Below are 24647 nucleotides of genomic sequence, written 5' to 3' on the forward strand. Positions count from 1 at the left end.
AGTATTTTTTACAGTTTAAAAAAATAGAATACACTACCCCAATATAAAATACTCTGGCACCGTGTTTGTAACAAAAATATACTGTAATATATATACAAGCATCACTGTAATTTTTGCATTTATCTTTTGTAAAAATACTTTTTCTCACTGTTAAATGTACTAAACATCATATCTCTAGCAAAAATATACTGTAATAGTTAATAGTAAAATCTTTAATTTATGCAGCATTTATAAAGTATTTTCTTGTCAATTATATGGCAAAACAGCATTTCTTTTTATGGAAAAACTTTTTATTATTCGGGAAAAAATGGAATAAAATGGCAATCTGAGGGCTGAAATCAACAGTGCCAATATAGTTTTACCGCAATATTAAAAAAAAGTTGCACCGTATTTATTACGGTAAAGTTCTAGCAACCACAGCTGCTGTTTTTTTACCGTAAAAACAACAGATTTTTTTTTTACATTGTACAAAAGTTCCAGTATGTCGTCATTGTCTCACCCCTGAGGACTTTATTTGGGCTTTGGAGCAAGGGAGGAGGATTTTGGATGAGGAGAGATGACTTAAGTGTAACTGGCAGCCACAGACAAACCTGATGCTGTGCACCAGCGTTCTCCAACAGCTAGACAGAGACTCTTTCACTGTTTCACTGTTAGGGCCCCAGTCTATCCACTATTCCAGTTACAAAGGTGGCCTCTGGCCATTAAGGGACATTGGCTACTGGGAAATCAGGCTTCAGACACTTAACATGATATTAAAAATCTTTAGCTGGGGTGCAACTAAACCTTTATCATCAAATGAAGGCCTATTGGAGGGTTAGTGAAGCCGAGGAAAAAAGCAAGAGAGTTATTTATTTAGTAGGGCCGGGACTTTAACGCGTTAATTAAGATTAATTAATTACATAGAAATTAAGGCGTTAAAAAGATTTACGCATTTAAATCGCACTTATTTTTGCACTGCAGAACGTTTCTCACTGGATGAGTTTCAGGCGGACCGATTATACTGGAGCACCAACTAGCGTTCATGAGTTCAGACAACAACAAACCACAGTGAACATGAAGGAAGAAGCTGATGAGAGCGCTTTGGTTGGCCCCGTGGATGATGGGACATTTTGTTACAAAAAACCAACGGATGGAAGCGTCGATAAGTAATAATAATAGTCAGGGTTTCCAATGTTCTGAATGTACTTGAAAGTATTGTGTTTTACTTAAAAAACCAAAGTATTATAGTTTACAGAAGGTCTACCTACCTATAGGCTACCTGAATTGTACTATATTTCTAAATATATATATAATTTTGTGTCTTTTTTTGGGTCATTTTGTGTCTTTTTTAAAATAATTTTGTGTCTTTTTTGGTAATTCTTTGTCTTTTTTGGTAATTTTGTTTCTTTTTAAAGTAATTTAGGGTTTTTTTCTATCATTTTGTGTCTTTTTTTTAGTAATTTTGCGTCTTTTTTTGGTCATTTTGATACTGTCTCCAGCTGGCCCCAGGTAATTTGAGTTTGAGACCCCTGTTATAAAGCTATTGCTACACTTAATGGCAAAAATTGCACTGGTCTGTTGGACTTGAACAAAAATAAACAATATTTTTGTTGCTTAGGCTTATGTATGTAAGCTTATGTATTCAGTCATTGTTCTATGTCTTTTTAGGGACCCCAGGAAGACTAGCAGTCGCCAAGGCGTCAGCTAATGGGGATCCATTCAATAAACAATAAACAATAAACAAAAAAAATCCATGTGAAAAAAATTACTTCTCACTGTTCTCCGGTCAAATATTTATATGCGATTAAAATGTGATTATTTTCGATTAATTGATTACAAAGTCTCTAATTAATTACATACATTTTTTTAATCGATCCCTATTATTTAGTTAAACTCCTGTTCGAAAGGCGAACAGCAGATTTTCCTTATTAGACCTGAAACTCAGGTAAAATATCAGCATGAGTATTGAAAATGTTACCCAAAACTAATCTTTGGTTTATGTGCCCTAAAATGTGCAATTTTATAAATCCTTTTACTTTTATTCGATGTTTTGAATTTTGTTACTATTGTTGACACAATTATTCTTCCTGAAATAATCTTATATATTTTCATTCAACCCCTGTGTAGATTTGATGGACAAAAATAAAAAATATGAAAATACACTTTTATTGAGAGATCAACAATGTGATTATTTCTGAAGCCTAGGTGTTGATTGATCAGATGGCAAAATTATTAGGGGTTCCTCTATTTTTTTAACCATCATGTCAATCAAGGCAGTGGAAGCAGCATTTTCGATACAGTTATATACAATTATTTGAATTATTTAATTGTGTTTAAGGTGCATGGGGATCAGAAATACCCTTCTCTTGGCTCAGGGTAGCCACGTTTCTTAAAGGAAGCATGCCAGTGAAGTTGTTCTCTATATAATACCTGTTGCTGGAGAGTCAATGTATTGCAAACTTGTGCCAAAAACATATTAAAACCCAGAGAAATCTCTTTCAGGAATTCATTTCCACTCCCTCAGGCTGCCAAAACAACTTAATTTGAAACATTTGATACAATACTCCAGCTCGGGAGCCAATAGCCCAAGTATGCATATGCATATATATGCATATCTGCTGCCAATATGTACTTCATTAACCTGAGCAGACCTCGGAACATTTAAACAAAGTTCCACCCAGTGGAAATCAAATTTTCATATTTCATATTCTAAAGTTGTTATTTGTGCTGCAAAGACCTTCACATCACGGCAAGGCTGAAAAGAGAGGGAATGTGACTGAAACAAATCCTCTATTTAATGTAGACAGACGTGTATATGTCTATTTGCTTTTTACTTGGGTAGTTTCATTCTAAACAAAAAATGCCGGGATGCAAAAAATATGTATTTGTGCATTCATTGGTTGGCTTAATTATTTAAAAGAAAACTTCAGCAAGCAATGAATAGTGAACTTGTCAGCATGTTTTCCTCTATTCTCCTGTGACAGACTGTGAATGATCATGGCTGAGCCAGTATTGTTGATCTAATATACATTAAAACTAATTTCAAAACACATCATTTCAGCCTGGCTCTTCCTATGATGCTTTTTTTCTCATTTGAACAACTTCCTGGCAAAACATTTGGGCATTAAATTTTCTGAAAATCTGGGAGGGAAAAAAACATTGATACGTGAATGGTGTAGCTCCATCTGTCAGTGGGTGTATTGAGGTAGCCAGATGGCATTGTAATAGTCCAGCCCTGATAAATAAATGCTGGAGGGGATGAGAGAAGAACTGACCAAAGCTGAGCTGATTCCTGAAGGCCTGTGGCCAACTCAGAAAGGCTGACACACAGCCAAAACAGGTGGGAGTCCCAAGTCCCAGCAGGCAGATATCCAGCTTTGGTATGTACATCCCACAGAGACGGATTTGAAGAATGGCTGGTCAGAGACACAGTACACTGCAAAAAGGTGTGTCTAAAAACAAGATAAAAACACTAAATCTGAGGGAAATGATGGTGCTGCATGGACAGATAATTTCACTTGACAAGATTTCTTAAATTAAGATTATGAAATCTAGAAATAAGCATGCTGAACGCTTAAAATAAGAAATTAACTCTTAAAACAAGATAAATTATCTAACACTTCTAAATCTAAAGTTTTTTTTATCTTGGTAAGAACCAAATCATTTGCAGTGCACTCTGCTCGGGCCAGTTCATCGCTGCTTGCAGCTTTAATTGATTTTAAATTGATTTAATTGATATTACATACTGCCAGAATGTGTAAAAAAAACATACAGACCCGGGGGAGGGGGGTAATATTTGGAGAAATACGTTTTCAAGATTAAAGTGGCAAATCTACAAGAAAAAAATGCGCAGATTTATGAGATTTAAAGTGTTGAATCTCCGAGAAAAAAAGTTGCTTTTTTTAAAAAAAAAAATCCTGTAAATCTGTGACTTTTTTTGTGCAGATTTGCCACTTCAGATCTCTTAAATCTGCACATTTTTTTTTCTTGTAGATTTGCCACTTTAATCTAGTAAATTTAAAAAATATATATTATTATATTATTATCATGCTGATTGGTCAAATGTCATGGTGTCACCGTCATGGGGAGCCCATTTTGGATATCCGCTGAAGTTACCAAATACGGTTCTTTGCCCGATAAAGGGTTAAGAGGTAATTTATTATTTTAAGCATTCAATATGCTTATTTCTAGATTTTATCATCTTAATTTAAGAAATCTTGTCAAGTGAAATTATCTCTCCATGCAGCAAGATCATTTCTCTCAGATTTAGTGTTTTATCTTGTTTTTATTAGGCTTGTGCTGAGGTTGTATTCTTTAAAAATGACCTAGAAAGCTCATGAGCTGAGCTATCAGTGGAAGGCCGGAAGGTGACGGACTTAGAAACATTTGGAGGAGGGAAAGGACTGTCAGGGTATTTCAGATTTAAAGACCACCGTGTTAAGAATGAAGGATTAGCTCGGTGAACATGAGGCTTAAAGTGGAACCAGAGTCAGTGAAGACAAACGTATATATAGACAGATGGGGATTGCATCACCTACATTGTTCTGGTGTGAGGTGGGGTAGAGCCTGTCCACGGACCAGCCGGCACGTGGAGCCGTCACCTCCACAAATACCACAATTATCCTCCCTGGCACCACTGGCCAGCTGCCGATCACAGCCCACCTCCTGCAACACAGCACAGAGAAACACTCAGAGATATGGGGCTGAGCAAGCAAATGTGCAACTCAACTCAACTCAACTTTATTTGTAAAGAACTTTAAAAACAACAACAAAGTGCTGTACATAAACAAGTAAACAAGAAACAATAAAATAAATGAAACAGGAAATAAAAACTTAAATAGTTTCATTGCTTTTTAAAAAACAATTTATAAAACAATAAATAAAAACAAACCATAAAAACACTAAAGCAAGAGCAGAGTCTCATGCGTGGTTAAAAGGCATGGAATAAAAATAGGTACATGCATATACGTTTTCTGCATAGAAACGTATTGCTCTGATAAGACACAGGAAAGTCATTAATAATCAACAAATCTTTTAAAATCATTTATCAAATAAAAATGTAAAATATTTGTTCCAGCTTCTATAATGTTAGGATTCGGAGCTCGGAGTTTTGTCGAAATTAGATACACAAGCAGCAGGCTACACTGTAAAAAAATGTCTGTAGATTTTACGGTGAAAAACTGCTAAACCATGATAGTAAAAGACCGTAAAATGATAAATGGGTTAATTCCGTTTCAGTAACAATGAAACACTGTAAATGTATATATCAGCCAAAACAGTATTCTTTAGATTTTTATTTATTTTTTAAAAACATTACTCCACTGTAAATTACACTGGCACCGTGTTTGTAACAAAAATATACTGTAATATATATACAAGCCATCATTTTTGCATTTATTTTTTGTAAAAATACTTTTCCTTACTGTCAAATGTACTAAACACCATAACTCTAACAAAAATATACTGTAATATTTAATGGTAAAATCTTTAATTCATGCAGCATTTATAAAGTATTTTCTTGTCAATTATATGGCAGAACAGTGTTTCTTTTGATGGAAAAACTTTATTTTTTACAGTAAAATATGGACTAAAATGGCAATCATAAACGGGAAATCAACAGTGCTAATATCATTTTACCGTAATATTAGAAAAAGTTGCACCGTATTTATTACGGTAAAGTTCTGGCAACCACAGCTGTTGTTTTTTTACCGTAAAAACAACAGGTCTTTTTTTACAGTGTAAAGGGAGAGCAATGTCAGCCAGTACATTGGTCCATCTGTTGGTCCACCACTATGGTTGAGAGTGAAATGTTAGTGATCCCTAACTAAAAATTGTATACTGTTGAATTGTCCATAGGGCCTTTTCTTAAGACTATCCTCACAGAGCTGCTAGCACAGCTGCAAAATGTTGTTTAAATTTGCAACGGGCATTTTCTGACATTTTATAGATTAAATCATAGAAATGTTTGCTGAATAAAATAACATAAAATGAAAATGAAAAAAACCTGTTAGAGCCACAACAGGCACACACTGTTCAGGCACAGAGGATTTTGTCAGCATGTATTATATGTGGAGGATGGATGACCTATTCAAGCTGTTTCCTGCCCTGCCATCTTCCTCCCACAACATGCTCTATGTTAATATTCAACTTGAATAGCATGAATACAAAACAATAACAACAAAATAAAAGAAGCATTTGTAATCAGTTTCATCTCAGTTTTTCATTTCAGGTCACAGGATGCTTGTACGCAGTCTCTAGCAACACAAATCCATGACAAATAAGGAAAGATCCCAGTATTACTGTGCAGCCAGTGTTTCTAAATCTCCATACGATACAATTTTTTACAAAGGCAGCACCTTTAAATTAGACTCCCTGGTTTTAAAAAACAACTGCATAGTTTTAAAATATATATTTAAAGAAATACAAGATATGATTTTTAATCAACCTGGTCTCACAGGAATCCGTGAAATGGCCACGGAATCACTCAAATTTCTGTGAAATACGCTATGATGCAGAGTTCCTATGGGTTTGTGTCCAAGTCATGTGACTTTCAAGATTCCGGAAGTCAGAACAAAAAACATGGCGGACAGTTGTCACATAATGCGAGATGTAGATGTAGAGTAGATTACAAAATAAAACAGCAGACAAACGTAGATCGTGACTCGTAGATTGTCATGTCACTTTGTCAACATTAGTGTCTCCCGCTGCAACAGAATAATATGTTGATCAGCAAATCAACCTCAGACACAAGGCATGTAATGGGCGAAGGTTTGATCCGTTAAATACACAAAGGATCCGGGAGATTTCAAAATAAAACACAGCCGATCGTCTTTTTCTGGCGAGATCTTCGCGACAAAGTGATTATGTACATTCACTGAGTGAATATTTAGAAAATGAAACATATATTTCTCGCTGGAAATGTAATCAAAATACATTTTTATGGAGAAACTAAGTCAAAATGTTGATTTTTTTCACTAAAAATGTGAGAACTGTCCGCCATGTTTTTTGTTCTGACTTCCGGAATCTTGAAAGTCACGTGACTTGGACACAAACCCATAGGAACTCTGCATTGTAGCGAAATCTGTGTGTATTTCACAGAAATTTGAGTGATTCCATGGCTATCTCACAGATTTTTAGTTAAGCGCGTCCGTGGCTATTTCACAGATTCCTGTGAGACCAGGTTGTTTTCAATTATTCTACAACAAGCTATTAATGTTTCTCTTTTATCACTGATCTGCTCAGTCTTTTGCTGCCATTCTTTCTGCTATCTACTTAACATTTGGTCAGCCCCACCTTCACCTAAGGACACCATCCACCTGTAGGCTCTATGCTCCCAGAAGGAATGCTTAAAATAAGAAATTAACTCTTAAAACAAGATCAATTAAAGCTGCAAGCAGCGATGAACTGGTCTGAGCAGAGTGACCTGACAATTATTTGTTTCTTACCAAGATAAAAAAAAAACTTTAGATTCAGAAGTGTAAGATAATATAAGATAATTGAATTGAATTAATAATTATAATAATAATAATAATTATTATTATTAATAATAATAATAATAATAATAATAATAATAACGGTAAATAGCAGAAGACAACAACATTTAATAGCCACGGCTAGTATTCTGTTTAAAGAATTTCATGGTCCCAGGGTGTATTTATTTTTAATCAGGTTTTTAGTGATAAGTAATATACCCTTAACATTCTTTGGTTTGTCACCATTAAAAAACAAAACACCACAGAGTATTATCCGCTTCAGGCATCGATACAATAGTCTAAGATCAATTCTCAGACTCAGACGTGTGGACTTCATGCTGACTCAAACCTGCGTACACGAGCTGAGAGCAGACTGAGATCTGATCGTACCCTCCGCTCACTTCCACATTGATAAATGCCGAACCTTGTATAGAAATGCGCTCACTTTCTGTCATACGCTCGTTTGATAAATGAGGGCCATTGTCTTTGTACAGTTTTCAATTGAATATATGTCAAAATGGATTTGAAACAATCACATTCTGTTTTATTTTTTATTTTTCGACAATATCCCAACTTTTCTGGAATCAGGGTTGCACTTTAATTTTTCATGGAACAGATTTATGTGCGACTGAACAGTAAAATATTTTCTAAAAACAATGTCTGTTTTGCAAATAAAAAGCTGGTTCACCAGAGTTTCATTTAATTTACCCCTGCGCTCATGCTCACACAGACACACAGCCTATTGTAGATATGCTGAGTCTTCTCGTGCTGAGTTACTGTGACAGGCTGACAAAGTGACACATACACACACAAACAGACAGCATTACACACAACTGCTCGATTCCACTTTACTCCGAGGAATTGTATTTATTTTCTCTTCTCCTTGTTTACAGCTGGATTTCATGCTGCTGTGTGGTGTATTATTAATCCATATACATGCACTAGAGGAGGGATTGGCCTCATTCCGTCACTGACAAACTTTCTGCTGCAGTACCAAAGCAACAGAGCACCCCTTCCTGTGCTGCTGCCTCCATCACCAGGTGATGCCATCTCATCCCTGCCATGCCCAGTGCCTTCTCTGCGTGCCAAGCCCAACAGCAGCTGCAGTTTGAGCACACATCCATCATCCATCTCCCAGTACTGCTGACAGGTACCTGTGTGTGTCCAGCCTGATTGTAGGTGTTTTCATTTTAATGATGCACCAGAAGTAGCCTGCGTAACTGAGTCTGTCCAGGAGTTGCTGTTTACTAGATTTTTACAGGAAGATTCTGGCACATCATTCAAATTAAAGTGAATGAATGGGCCAACCCTACCCAAAGTGGTAGCCTGAAGGAAACGAGCTTCAGCTTTTAGCAAACAGTTAGCCAAATTGCCAGACATTCATTGTTCAAGGAGGAGGAGACAAGCTAGAGCTGTCTCTGAACAAAATCCCAGAAAGACGGAGATGGCCAACACAGTACATCTTTGCCTGGACGATGAAGACTTCACGGTTCACACAAGACTTGAAGTCCTGTGTTTGACATTAACCATGGTCTTGTGGTCCGTGGCCCCAAAAAGTTACTCTGCAGCCAGCAATTATCTCCTGTAGAGGGCTCCTTGTGGTCACCAAGTTTTCTCAGATCACTTGAGAACAAGATCAGGGGATGCAATGTCCTTTTAGCTCAAGGAGCTATCAGGAATGTTCATGTCTCCATTAATCATGAGGTTGCAGTCCATAATCCTTTTATGAGTCGTGATCTGCAGCCGCAGTTCATCCACTTAGTTTGTCAGAGACCGTACACTGGGGAGATAAATGCTGGGTTGTGACAGGCAACGAGGAGTTAGCTGAAGCCTAGCCCTTAGTGCTCCTCCCTTCCCCCATATTTGGATTATAGTCTCCATGCTGCCTGTGAGCACTAGATTATGAACTAAAAGACTGAGAGAATACATATGTTTACATTGACCTTTCAATTTAAATGAAAAATGATATGATTTTATTCTGTTAATTTGTTTTATTTATTGAAATTCTATAGTTAAGAAAGGCCTTGTTGAGTTGTATTAAGTTGCCTTATATTTTTTTGTACATCATTTTTCATTTGGGCCACCAAAAACATTAGCCTGGCTAACACCAGACTATATCACAAATAAGATCAGGGGGCCAGCTATTCATTTTTTTTCCGTAGAGGAGGCATGGTTTACGATCGTACAGAGCTGTTTATTGGGCGCTATGAATATCTATCATAAGCGTCTGACATAGCTCTTAGCCAGTCATCGGGGTCTCACTAAACCCCATTAGCTGTAGATAGTAGCTGGTAAATTAGGCTTTTTCCAAATCCTGTTGGAAGCAAGGCTAAAACATCCTTTTTGGTGGTGATAAAAGAGTGTAAAGCCAAACGTTCTTCTTTTAAAATAAACTTTGGCTCTAAACTATCTAGAACACTGTCTACAGCTAGATCCAAAGAGAGCTTGGCGTCTCCTGCAGCCATGTTGGATCCGTAAGAAAACTACAAGCTTCCGTCTGTCCAATATTACGTGTCATCGTCTTGCCGTCCCTCCCCGTTCTGTGATTGGATACCAAAAGCAGGGCTAAGAATCGGCCCTTGTAGTTCGAAATGAAATCAAGCGTGCAAGGCAGCATGGGTATACCCAGGCTACAAAAACACTTTTTCTGGGGCTGGTAGCCTGTGGGCAAGTGGTGAAAAATATTGTCAACTATCAGTAACTCAGTTGCAGTGCTTACCACCATGCTGCTCTTCAGGGCTCTGTAGAGGTCAAAAGACTGAAAACTATGAATACTCTCAAGGTCTCTCGAGTACTGAGGGCCTGTCCACACTTTTGTTGATACATGTGAAAATAGGTATTTTCAGTGCCTGTCGTTTCAGCCCTTCACCCACTCAGAGCTGATATTTCCCTTCAGGGAAACTTTGGACATTTTCAAAGAAATGTGATATATGGAAGTCTGTCATACCAACTGTCTCGCTCAATGTCTATCTCAGTATTTTAACAAACAACAATATGTTTAACATTGACAAATGATTGAATTTGTGATCATGGACATACAAATGACTGGAGTAAAACTGCATCTTTAATCTTTTAGATTAAAGATTAATTTTAAATTCCATTTGCTTTCAACTCTGTAATCAGTTATCACATTAATATAACAATATACATTTTTATATGGGGGAGAAGGTATATGTTGCTGTGCAAGGAAGGCCGAGTATGCGGACACAGCTCTAACTTTGGTTATATAGGGACCGGATAGCTCGTAGCGACGAGCCTGGCCCATATCCCTGCAGTACTACCACAAGACTCCCCGAGAGACACAGTCGTAAGCCTTCTCCAAGTCGACCAAACACATGTAGACTGGATGGGCAAACTCCCATGACCCCTCCAGAAGTCTTGCAAGGGTAAAGAGCTGGTCCGCTGTTCCACAGCCAGGAAAAAAGCCACTATCGGCCCAAGCCTCCTTTCCAGCACCCTGGATTAGACTTTCCCGGGGAGGCTGATCAGTGTGATTCCACAGTAATTGGGACACATCCTCGGGTCCACCTTTTTAAAAATGGGAACCACCACCCCAGTCTGCCAATCCACAGGCACTGTCCCAGACCTCAACCAACACAAATCTCATCCAACCCTGGCACCTTGCCGCTGGGCAGCCTTTTAACCACCTTGGCGACTTCTGCCAGGGATACTGGTGAGTCTTCCCCTGAGTCTTCAGACTCTGCCTCCTCCACAGAGGACGTGTTGGCTGGATTAAGGAGTTCCTCAAAGCGCTCTTTCCACTGTCTGTGGAGATCCCCAGGTCGGGCCAACAGGTCTCCTCCCCTGCTGAGCACAGCTTGGGCCAAGCCCTGCTTTCCATTCCTGAGTCGCCTGACGGTTTTCCAGAACCTTTTTGAGGCCAACCGAAAATCCTCCCATACTAGAGTTTTTGCATCAGCGACTGCAGCAGCTGCAGCCCTTCCGGCCGAATGGTACCTGTCTGCTACACTTGGGTTGCCGCCGGCCTGCCTGATCTGAACCCGAGTGGTGTTTTGTTATTGGACTTCTGTGCTAGTCACGGTTTGTCTATAACAAACACTATGTTTGAACATAGAGTTGCTCATAAGTGTACCTGGTACCAGAGCACTCTAGGCTAAAGATCAATGATCGATTTTATTATCATATCATCAGATCTGCGGCCGCATGTTCTGGACACTCGGGTGAAGAGAGGAGCAGAGCTGTCAACAGATCACCACCTGGTGGTGAGTTGGATCAGATGGTGGGGGAGGATGCTGGACAGACCTAGCAAACCCAAACGTGTAGTGAGGATGAACTGGGAACATCTGGTGGAGGCCCCTGTCTGCAGGATCTTCAACTCACACCTCCGGAAGAATTTCTCCAGCATCTCGAGTGACGAGAGGAGGCTGGTAGGAGCTGTGGTCTGAAGGTGCCTGTCGTACATCTCGTTCCCCAAATTAAGAACATTGCCATACAGTGTGTAAAGCCATAATGTCAATGACTCAAAAGTCAAAAGAAACCAAAATTACGATTTAACAAGCCCGTAAAATGAATAAAATGATGGAGCCTGTGATACCATTCACATTGTAAGCGCTTATGTACGAGGTGCCAAATATTGCAGAAGTACTGTGTCTCTTTCCTGTCCTGCCATGTCTGAATGAAATCATAACATTGCGCATGCTTACACTGCAGTCCTCTTTTTAACTGGACATTACACCTTCCCTCATTTGAGTAACTAAAGAAGTATGTGTCATAATAAATCAAATTCAAGCAGTGTGAAATAAACAGAATATGAAAATGAATGAACTCTCCTATATCTTAACTCTTTTCATTATAAACTTTTCTCTTTGTGCTTTTGCTGTTTTATTACACAATAACATGAACATAGACAAGTATTTCTGCAGAGTAACTGCATGTAACTGTATTTCAATGACAAAGTCTTTCAGTTGAGATGGCTTTTTCACCACTCTGCCTCTTGATGTGGTGACAGCCACTGATGTTGTGCTGTTGTTGGTTCATCCTGCTGTTGTCGGTTCATCCTGTTGTTGTTTACTGTTTCCTTCTGCCATGTCCATTTCCTCTCTTTCCTCCTCCTCGAGCTCAGGCTGAGAGACAGGTGAGGGCTGTAGACGCAGATGGCATCTGTTCCTGCGCAGAACACCATCGTTGGTGCGAATGAGGTAGGATCTTGGGGTGTTGTGTTTATGCAGAACAAAGGCAGTTGAAGTCTATCCTTTCTGATTGTGGAGTAACAGCAACAGATTCGCCTGGCTTGAGGGGTGGCAGCGGGCAGCTGGAGTGACGTCTGTCATAGTGGTGTTTATAGGTCGCCTTGGCTCTGGAATCTGCTGCTCTCACCAGGGCAATGTCCGGCCAGTGTGGGAGAAGCTTTTCGAGTGTGGGAATGGGTTTTTTTATTTGATGGCCTAGCTTCAGTTGGGCTGGACTGTGACCTGTTGCTTGGATGGGTGTCGCTCTATAGCTGAGAAGAGTGAGGGATTCTTCTATCTCAGAATGTGTTTTGCCGTTCTCACAGCTCTTTCAGCAACGCCATTCGCCTAGGGTAAATGTGGGCTTGCTGTGATATGCTGAAAGTCGTAAGTCTTAGCAAAGTCCAGAAACTAAACACAGACGCTCTCTACAAAAAGGGGCAGAGCCGCCTCTTTTTCTTCTTGAAGCTCAGATCTCTGGACATGTGTAGTAAGATGCTGCAGATGTTTTATCAGTCTGTGGGGTAGTGTGTTGTTTTATGCTGCAGTCTGATGGGGAGGCAGCATCACACACAGAGATGAAGGCGGTTGGACAGACTGGTCTAAAGAGCTGGTTCTGTGGTTGGAGCCAGGTTGGACACACTGGAAGAGGTGGTGGAGAGATGCACTGTCAAGATGTTCCAGGCCATCCTGAAATACCCAGATCATCCGCTACACAAAACCTTTATGGACCAAAAAAACAGCAGTGGACGGCTCCTCTCTCTCTGTTGCAGGACGGAGAGATACAAAAGATCCTTCTCTCCTCCTCTGTCTCATTCTAACAGAGATTGTACCAGACTGACTGAATTTACCCTCGGGGAAAAAATATAGTAATTTGAATTGTGGCCCATTATCGGTCACCATGACAGTAGGGCAACCCCACCTTGCAAAAATAGCACTGAGGCGAAACCTCACTGTGGCACCTGTCATGTCAGGTAAGTAGGCAAGCTAGTCTGTTACCATGAGGTAATTTTTCTTGTCCACCTCACAGATATCTGCAGCCACTCTCCCAGGGTCTGTTCGGCAGAGGGGTCGTCATAAGCGGCACTCTGTTTTGAGCAGGTTTTGCCATTTGACAGGGCTGGCAGTGTTTGATCCCACTTCTGACACCATGTAGCAGTCAGTAAACAGTCCAAGTTCTTGGTTAAATGCTTTTAATGGCGGCTCCGTCAGCAACACATACACCGATCCAGAAACACTGCTACTTCCGTTTACACTCCACTGTGCATGCTCAGACTGCAGTCCTCTTACATTACAAGCTTTAAAATTTGATTTGATTTTAATGGAAACACGGCCACAGAAAGTATTCATTTTAACTGATAGATGAAGCCAACAACATGTTAAATGTCTGAAAAGGTTTTTTCATGCCAGGCTTATTGTTTTATCTTTGAGTGTGACCTTTTGCAATAGGTATGACAACCCTAACCTTTAGATATAATGACTTATTGTGCGTCCTATTTTGTAGAGTGTACAGTACTGAGGAAGCAGTAATATACTTGCATTTTCTGAGTATAGCTTCTGCTGTGTACAGCAAGCCCTTCCCTGTCTGGTAAACTCAGTTTAGAGAAACAAAATCCCTTAACTACATTGTGTGCAGCTGAAGAGTGAGTCAGACACAATGGAACAGAATAAAACAGAAAAACTTGCAGAGCAGTGATTGCAGCATACAATCGAGAAGAATGTTGTGGCCTTCAGTAAGACAACTCTAAAAATATGCATCAGTTCAACAGAAAGCAAGCATAGTCCATGTCTATTTAACCATCTTCAAAAAATGATCAGTATATTACTCATAACACACAATGGTGCACCTTTTTCATTATTCAAAGTAAATATTAGAAATGATTCCACCTTTGGCAACCCATGATGTTTTCTGGAAGCACAGTAATATTGATGACAATGACATGCTGTTTGTCATATGACGGGGAAGTGGAAAACTCTCCATTGGTATTATACTTTTTAATGTGCAAATCCAAAAAGTAATCAGGTTATAAATTTTGGTGTGTTTGTGAGGATTAGAAGCATGTAATACTGTCTAGCAACATGAATGCGTGCCCCAATGCTATGAAACGTCAAATTACTGCAACTAATAAAAAGGCAATGTTGGGAAAACTTTTTCTTCCAACTTCAAATGAAATACTGTTACACTATTCAGATTAAAGGAGAGGAGTGTCCAATTGATCTGAAAAAAAAAAAAACCTCTTGGAGTATGGTGCTTGATACTACTATTACCATTTGCTCTATTCAATCAGCCTGACATTGAGTTTACATTATTTCTTGTTGGCAAGAGGTTATTTTGTTTCAATTTGCCCCAACCAATAGTTTCTGATGGACCCATTCCAGTGCTGTCATTATCCAGCTGACACAGAAATGGCATTGTGAGTTGCAGTAAGCTGCTCACAGATTTCTCCACATTGAATCAAAAAATATGGCAGTTTTAGAATTCTTATTTCTGCAAGTTGATTTACCAAAAAAAGCACCATATGGACCATATCCATGCCAGTGTTGGGGGTGGGGCTCTGTTCATTCCTATGAAAGTTGTCCAGTGGTGCATAAAGCCTTAAAAACTGCGCATAGAAATCCCCAGATTTTCTACGGCTCTTCTGTATCCACGGAGCCATCAGAGCAAGCACACAGGAGACTTCTGTTGGTCCGTTATTTCCGGTAGAGCACTCTGCTTGTTGAATGACAGCAAAATTACTTCATTGCTCTTTAATCACAGCTCTTCCAGATTTCCTAAATGTTGTTGGACCAAATTAATCAAATACTGATGTAAAATGAGTCATTTTGTGGGAGATGTGATGTTAAAATAAGTGTATCTGCTGATTTACAAACATTTTTATTGAGTAGGATATACCGCTTGAGAGGAATCCTCTTGTTTTGGGGGGGGGGGGGGGGGGGGGGGGGGGGGGGGGGTCCTAAAGTGTACATTACAAAACAAAACACTCAACAATTTACAGACATACAACAACAAAGACAACAGGCATCCACACAAACATAGAAGAAATGAGTACAAGAATGAACACAAGAAAGAACACAACCTCTCACTGGCCACAAGTTGGCCATTACATTAGCCTAGTACAACTGAAAGAAGTAACATAATATTATTGTAAATTAAATTGCAGTTAATGCCGCCTGAGATGATGGTTATTAGTTTAAAGAAATACAACCAAACCAGAACATTTTTCCCACCATACAAGAAAGATAATGTGCGTTTATTCTCAGCACTGATACAGCACTATGGACATATGTCTACCAATGCATGACTATCCAGCTACCAGTCTGTACTCCATATCTGGCCATCCAGGACTTGAACCGGCTACTTTCCAGTTCTGAAGCCAAGTTCCTACAGAGGGCTAATTGAAAACAATTCTCGACACTTAAGCTGTTACATTTTGTGTCTTGTTAGCTAATAAACAAGTCACAAGTCCATCCAAAGTTACTGGTGTTTTTGTGTGGGAGACTCAAGGGATGAACATAGAGAGCCGAGGTCTTGACATTACATCTGGGGTTAGCCTTTGTTCCAGTTACTTCTGTCAATGCAATCTCCCATTAAGCATGTCCGTAATCTAACCTGACAGATTGTTCCAGACCCATCTGAGAATACCTGGCAGGTGAATGGATGAAGCATCTGTCAAACAATGCACTATAAAAAAAACCTGTTGTTTTTTACGGTAAAAAAACGGCAGTATAAAATAAAACGCTTTTTTCCATCAAAAGAAATGCTGTTCTGCCATATAATTGACAAGAAAAGACTTATATAAATGCTGCATAATAAAAGATTTTACCATTAAATATTACAGTATATTTTGTTAGAGATATGGTGTTTAGTACATTTAACAGTGAGAAAAAGTATGTTTACAAAATATAAATGCAAAAATTACAGTGATGATTGTATGTATATTACATTAAATACATATTACAGTGTATTTTACAGTGGATATCAGCCAAAACAGTGTTTTTTACATTTTTATTTAAATGTAAAAAAAAAATACTTCATTGTTACTGAAACTGAATTAACCCATTTATCATTTTACGGTCTTTTACTGTCATGGACATTTTTTACAGTGTGTCATACATCGTCCATGCAGAAGCCAGTTTGGAGAAGAAGAAGTTTGGAGAAGTGCAAAAACATCTTTTCCATTGTGAAAAGCCTTCAGTACCATTTTTTTTGCTCTTCTTTCAATGAAGAAATACTCCAGTTCTAACAATTGTTTTTCCTCTCCCTGTTGTCCCTTTTGTTTCTACATGTCCTAAAACCAGTCCAATGTCATGGGGTCCTTTTTGACACCTGAGGAGCACAGGTGCTATAAAAATGTATAAAATACTCAAAAAGGTATGAAGGAAGTTGAAATTCATATTATCTATACAGGATGCAGAGGGGCACATATGCTGAAAAGCAATTCTATGAAAGTTAACCTATATTAATCGTATGTTGAAAATGATTTGGAGTCAAAAAGTACCCCAAGAGTACAGGAGGGTTAAACAAGTTGCATCACTGTTCATTTTGTTAATGGAGTGTGACAGGGTTTGGCACAGTGACAGCAGAGCCACAGAATAGGATCCAAACACTGATGTATAATGTTGATACTAAGGCACTACATGTAAATACTGGAAATGTATACTCTTGTCTTCTGAAGCAGAGCTCTGTTATTTGTGTTTTTTTTAAACATAATTTACTGCATTGAGTAAAAGCAAGCTGGGAAAGCAAAGCAGTCTGAGACCTACTTTGCCTGTGAATGAATAGGCCCATGCTATTGTAGCCTGATATTTCAGGATGACAACTGTAGATGGGGAAAGGTGTAAGCCTCTTATGACTCCCGTGTTAAGATATCATTAGAGGATATTGTGCAATTTAAATGTCAGATTTAAAATGCATCTGCCCTTTCAGTGAAGGAGCTGCAATGTAAGCTGGTGCTGTATGGTGTAGAAAGCTGGATTTGCATAAGCAGGGCATGTTGTAAATGGATCTGGTGAGGATGCTATCATCTTGGCTGTTTTTCAGGAAGCAGAAAAGAACAAACCTGTTTCTCTTCCTGCAATTCCCAAAGCTGTTTACTCCCCTATTCCCCTTTTCTGTAAGAATGTTCCCTTTTTTTTTGCTCTTCCTCTTTTGCTAGAGGATTTATAGTTGACTTTTTATTTATGTACACGTCACTTCACTACAACTGAAATTCCATCCAGATTTCTGTTTACGTTGAGTCAAAAACATCATTATCCTATACCAATTTTAGCACAATTTCCTTGAGTTCTTAAATTAAATTGTTAAAATATACTGTAGAGCAGGGGCCCACTTAACTATCCCAAACATTCCCTCTAAACATGGCCTGTTTTTTTTTTTTTATTCCATTTATTATATATTTATTTATAAAATATCCACATGTAATGATTAAGGTGGGTGTTCTAATTAAAATTGACCTTAGTTGTGAATTATTTACAGTAGTAGCTAATTTTCACCCCCTCACACAATGGTATATTCCGATCTACGTTATGCCAAGCCGTAAGCGTCAAGTTTTCGCGGGAAAGGCAAGCCAACGGAAGATCGTCGGTCAAGAAAATGTTGAAACGGAAAATAGATTCTAATTTCACCTGTACCTGTTACAAAATGATTGTTAACTGGCATCAGCTTGTGTTTTCATTTTCTACAAAAAAAAAAGGAATATCTGTGGTACTTCAAATAAACATGTGAATACTTTTTATTACTTTTTTGCAAACCAACAGGTGGTGCCAAGGCCAACAAATGATTGTTATATTTACACAATAACACTGGTGGTCACTTTGGCCCATATCATTTCCTGTTATAGACTGACCCCGGGCCCCCATCACAGAAAGAAAAGTTGATGTGGCCCCCACCGAAAAAAGTTTGGGGACCCCTGCTGTAGAGCATATTTTGAATTGTGATACATATAATTAATAGAAAATAAGCATTGTTGCAGTGTTGTGTAAGTTATTTCAGTGTTCTGACCAGTGAGTAGCCCTCTGCTACACCAGACGTGCAGTGCAACGTGTCATGAGGGCTGTTTCGACTACCGGGTAATTAATACCCAGACAATACTGGGCGCAATAAGGCGGGTCTCACTCGCCGAAACGCCCCTAACTTGAATACGAGCAGTCTGGAGCCGGCTTTTGTCAGGACTTTTTTAGTCCCTGTAGAAGAACAGGGTCTTTTTTCTCCCCTGAAAACAGCCTGGTTACTGATTGGATAGATCGCTAAGCGGGATGTGACGTAGTACTCTACACGACAACAACACACGCCATTTGTAAAAGCCGCCAAAGCAGTGTTCCCAACTTAGCAACTTTGTTGCTAAATTTAGCAACTTTTCAGAGCCGGCCGGCTTGTTAAGAAGAGTAAGAAGGAGTCGCTGGATTTTCTGTTAGTGGCAGTTAGCTACAGTTAGCTCTGTAGCAGTACAGTGCGTATCTGCTGCTGCTACAGGAAGTGCTCACTTAGCGATCTGTTTGTTTACAACAAACACCGGACACTCTGTGCACAGTTAGCGATGCCGGTTAATTCACAATCACTATGTTTATGATCAGCGGAGACTGCATAATTAGCTGCTTTCAGCTGCTGATGTTGTGCACAGTTAGCGACGGTGAAAACCATACATTACCTCCAGAGTCTCTGAATCCCAGAGTAAGCGGACTTTTGAGAGGGTGTGGCCTGAGACTTTCCTGGTGGATACTTTCCCCCTAGTGGAAACATGGCTATTTTCTGTTCTGTAGTATCAATGTACTTGCGCCCATCTGTGATGACACATTGATGGTTGTGTTGGTCTTAAAATGAGGTGTGTTTAGGTGCACTGTTGGCACAATGCTATGTTGAGGCAGCTAATAGCCCCGCTACCGATGATCTCGCTACCAGCCAGGGGACAGTGGAGCTGCCGAGAGACCTTTCGCCTTTCAACTTTCGCTCTAAACTATTTAAAACACCATCTACAGCTAAAGAATTTCGCGTCTGCAGCAGCCATGTTGGATCCGGAAAGCTTCCAAGTGCCAAGTAGTACGCGTCATCGTCTCACCGTCCCTCCCCGCTCTGTGATTGGATCCCTAAAACAGGGCTAAGATTCCTCTCTAGTTTCCAGACCCCGCCGCAGTTCGAAATTAAATTCGAGCGCGCAAGGCAGTCTGGGTATAACCAGGCTAGTAAGGTAGATGGTTTATGCGTATACATGGATTTAGATCAATGCAATGTGCCAGATGGACGATGCACTTTAAACCATGTGCTATAAATCGTCTTAATAGGGCCAAAAGAATAGTTATGTGCTACATAGTCTATGTTATATTTCACTCTACTTTTCATGATTAAAATGCAGTCATAGCTGGTGATATCAATGCATTTGTCAGATAAACAACACTTCACCAGTGGCTTTGTGTGTTTTTTGATGTCAGTAAAAAATAATTCCCACAAGTGTTAAACTGACTCCTGTGTGCGCAGGTCAGAGTGGCTATTAGCTGGAGAACAAAACAATTGGCAAGAGTAATTTGGCATTTTCATCTTTATACAAAAATTCAAATTGACAAACAGCAGGCTGTCCAAAACTCATCAATTGTTGTTTTCCACTTTAACAAACCTAATGGAAATGCATCCAGATTCACTTGACAGTTGGACGAGAACACTCAGTAGCTCATAATAGGTTTCTACCACACTGCCGCTTTTTGCTACATCATCTTCCTGCCAAAAAGTATATATAAATAATTGTTTTGGAAATGGGTCTGTCAAGTGTGATACATGTGCTCCTCCTTCTGTCATGCAGTCACAAACAGCCTCTAATCAAGCAGCCAGCATGGGAGTGGAAGCAGTTCACAGTAAACCCCGCTCTGTGTGTACTAAAACAAAGCTCAACTAAATATAGAGTCTCTGACATGATTATGACACTGCAGGGACCAAAGTTTCCATTTCCCAGTTCACCCTTTCAGTTTGATGGTCCATTACTTCATGTGAAACCACATTATTGGCTGCAAAGCAAAGCAGCAATATGGATACTTTGAACAGTGATGTATCTCTTATAAACTAGATAAAACTAGACTAACAAGTGCAGAATATGACTGGGTAATAGGAGACTGTCCTCTTGTCCCTACTAAAATGCAGAGGGGAACCTTCAGGGCCTTCTATGCCTTCAGAGAAGGCCTTAAAAATTCTAAACCAAAAAATATGAGTATTAAATAATATATGTATATATTTTTTTTAAAACTATCTCATTTAATTTAATACAATACATTTAATATATTTTCTCTCATCTATGTTCTAAAGTTAAGTTTACTGTCAAGTTCACATCAGCAATGAAAGGCTTACTGAAACATGTTATCCAATCAGAATCGTCCGTCTCCATGGAAGCCTGGTTAGCTAGCTCATTAATTGGTTAGGACTTCACGAATCTCGGGGAAGGCCAAACTATGTGTTTTGGTTTGGAGAGTGATGGGAAAAAATTGACCAATCACGGTTATATTTTAAGCGGGAGGGACAAAAACAAAAGATCGTAGGCCTTTGTGAAGTCCGAACAGCGGGCAGAGTGGTGAGAGCGGTTGAGAGACAGTGAAATGGCGGAAGAAGAGAGCGATGTTGTGGCTAGCTCGATAACATTACCTTTTTCAAGGCGGCCTTTCACAGAAAAACTTCAAACATAAAAAACGGAAGACCAACTCCAGAACTGGAATTAAAAGAAAAAGTTAAGAACATGGGCATCTCTCTCTCTCTCTCTCTCTCTCTCTCTCTCTCTCTGTCTGTCTCTGTCTCTCTCTCTCTCTCTCTCTCTCTCTCTGTTTGTCTGTCTGTCTGTCTCCATGCGTAAGGCATGCGTAAAACAGCAATTATAAACATTTCATGCTGTTTAATTAATTTTTTTTATTTCTTTTGAATTTTTGTGAGCATTATGGAACCGTTTTGGTCCATGTTTGTAAGTCTTTTTCCCCACATGATTATATTTTCCAAAGTTGCAACAAGCAAGACTTTTTGTTTATTAGTTTTAAAACATGAAAAATGCAAAAACAGGAGCCGGTCGGACTACTGAAGGCCCAGCTGTAGTGCTCACGGTTCGCCACTGCTAAAATGTTAACATCCTTTTAAGTAAATGGTCAAAAGTTTATGTTCAAGTTAACTTAAAGTGGTTCTACAATTCTACAATATCATTTAGCAGATGCTTTTATCCAAAGCGACGTACAAATGTTAATACAACACAAGTAAGGATGAAGTCAAAAAACATAGCAGAGTAAGTGCCGTGGGTTAAGTTTGAGTCCATTAATCCAATCCTATCCAATCCCCTTTCTATCCAATCCAATCCCCAATCCCCTTTATTTATATAGCACAATTTTAGCAAACACAAGGTTTCCAAAGTGCTGCACAACAATAAATTAGGACACAAGTGCTTTATAGGTCACAAGAGCGGTCAGTGCGATACTTGTCATAGTCATCAGTGTAGATCAAGAGTGAAGGTGTTCAGTAAAGAGTTGGTCTTCAGTCTCTTCTTAAAGATTGAGAAGGACTCAGCGGAACGGATGGAGTTTGGAAGTTGGTTCCACCACCGGGGCACTACAGAGGAGAAGAGTCTGGTTTGAGACGTAGAGGCCTTCAGCGGTGGTGATGTGCCAATGAAGCCTCATGAAACATTTTCTTTATTTATTGAGTCCACTAGATGGAGCTCTAGGTTCATAGAAAAAGGCTCAAGCAATGGTAATTGAGTGTACTTTTAGCTCTTTGTTGAACAAATAACGCCATCTAGTGGGCTCAAATAAATAAAGAAAATGGTTCATTAAGCTTCATTGGCACATCACTATTCAGTGGTGGAGGAGCCAGACGTCTTTCACTGGAGGAGCGTAGTGGACAGGAGGGTTTATTGACCTCAACACAAAGGAGTTCAGATAAGAAGGGGCTGTGCCCGTTGCTATTTTGTAGGCAAGAGACACGTCTTTGAATTTGATGCAGGCTGTGACTGGGAGCCAGTGCAGAGAGATGAGGAGCAGAGTGACGTGCTCTCTTGGGCTGGTTGAAGACCAGACGTGCAGCCGCGTTCTGGATCATCTGCTAAGGCTTGGTGGTGCTGCAGGAAGACCCACCAGTAAAGAGTCACAGTAGTCTAAACGGGATAACACAAGGGCCTGAACCAGGAGTTGTGTCGATTGCTGGGTCAGATAGGGTCTGATTTTCCTGATGTTGTACAGGGCGAATCGACAAGATCGGGCAATTGGGGATACATGAACCTTGAAGGTCAGTTGGTCATCAATCATGACACCCAAGTTTCGTGCTGAGCTTGTGGGTACAAGTTGCAGACTAGAAGTAGGAGACCACTGTATGTTCCCCTTATGTTTAGCCATAACTACGATTGTTTCCTAACTTTAACCACGTTATTACTGTAACCATGTGGAAAAAAGTCCCTTAACCTTAGCATGATAATTAAATCGTTAACCATGATTTTTCTCCTTAAACCTTACCAAAACAGACATCAACAACAAACAGCAAGGATCACAGTGACCAGGAAATTGATTGTGTGCCACTGGAAAGCACTTCATTTCTATGACTGATTTGTCATTTACCACCCCTCATATTTCGTCTCTGGGATTAGTTGCTGCAATGCTTTTGCCTCAGGCCTCATAGCAGGTTAAAAAAATGCTTGAAGGGTGTTTTTGATCATAAAACATAACTATTGATTGTGAGTTTAGTTGTAATTGCTTATTTGCCCTCTAAACTTTAAATGCATCCATTTTCCTTCAGGATGAAGTCTCACAGGTATTTGTTGAAAAGTACAATATAAACCACAATAAACCGAACAAATGTAAATCTTGTTATATTGCTATTAGTTTGCCATCCAGGCAGGCCTCTACATTTTTCACTGTTTAAACTCTAAACACTCTCTTTTAAAATATACTATATATATATCCACACTGACTTGTATCTGTTAAGGCTTGCAAATGTCCCATTGTATAAAGACAAAGTGTGTGAGGGCTCTCACTGATTCTCTGATATTAAAGAAAGTGGACAGCAGCACACCCACACTTTCTGTGATTCTACACTGCTGTGGACTAACTATGTAAAATAATTAAAATGACAATAATTTCAGTATCATTAAATATGAGGATGATGGAGAAGCCCAGACAGTCAAAAATGCAAATAAACTATCATTATATTACTATTTGCATATAAATGTTGGCATTTCAAGTTTCTACAAATCAGATATGATGCATCTCTACATTTTAAATTATATGTGTCAACTGCTGCTTTAAATATGCTGCACACGACAACTGTTTTAAACATTCATTCATTTATTTATCCTTAACGGCTTATCTGCACTCGAGTCCCAGGGGCTGGAGGACAGGACGCCAGACTATAGCAGGGTAGACACATAGAGATCTAAGTGCATGTTTTTTTCCTGTGGGAGGAAGCTGGAGTACCCAGTGAGAACCCACGCTGACAAGGGGAGAACATGCAAACTCCACACAGAAGGAAACAACTGTTGCTGCAATTATTTGAAATAGAAGAAACACAAAATAACCAGCAATCGCCCTCGGCCTGGGGCGCCACGCAAAATCTCACCTCATGGGTTATCAATGATCATGAGAAAGGTGAGGAATCAGCCCACAACTACACAAAAGGAGCTTGTTAAAGCAGCTGGAAAACAGTAATGAAGAAAACCATTGGTAACACACTACGCCATAATGGATTGAAATTCTGCAGTGCCAGCAAGGTCCCCCTGCTCAAGAAGGCACATGTAAAGGCCTGCCTGAAATTCGCCAATGAACACCAGATGATTCAGACAAGGCTAAGGAGAATGTGATGTGGTCAGATTAGACAAAAAATGAGCTTTTTGCATCAACTCAACTCGCTGTGTTCAGAGAAAGAGAAATGCTGACTAAGGCCCTGTTTACACAAGGACGCTTTCAGGAAAAAAACGACAAAATATTTTATCTGAAGTGCCTTTCGTTTAGACGGTGACGGCGTTTTTGGGGCTTAGAAACGCAAAAATGTGAAACCACCCTCCAG

General features: G+C 39.4%; 1 protein-coding gene across 2 annotated transcripts in view; it reads right to left on the reverse strand.

Annotated features, from left to right (window-relative positions):
* The window catches only part of LOC131993009 (ADAMTS-like protein 3), a 296438-nt gene that overhangs the window by 48899 nt on the left and 222892 nt on the right, over positions 1-24647 (reverse strand). For both annotated transcript variants that reach the window (XM_059358737.1, XM_059358738.1), the window contains exon 7: positions 4518-4644. In XM_059358737.1, the coding sequence (XP_059214720.1) occupies positions 4518-4644 (127 nt within the window). The remainder of the gene's footprint in view (positions 1-4517; positions 4645-24647) is intronic.

The sequence above is a fragment of the Centropristis striata genome, chromosome 2, assembly GCF_030273125.1.
Source record: "Centropristis striata isolate RG_2023a ecotype Rhode Island chromosome 2, C.striata_1.0, whole genome shotgun sequence".
Lineage (NCBI taxonomy): Eukaryota > Metazoa > Chordata > Actinopteri > Perciformes > Serranidae > Centropristis > Centropristis striata.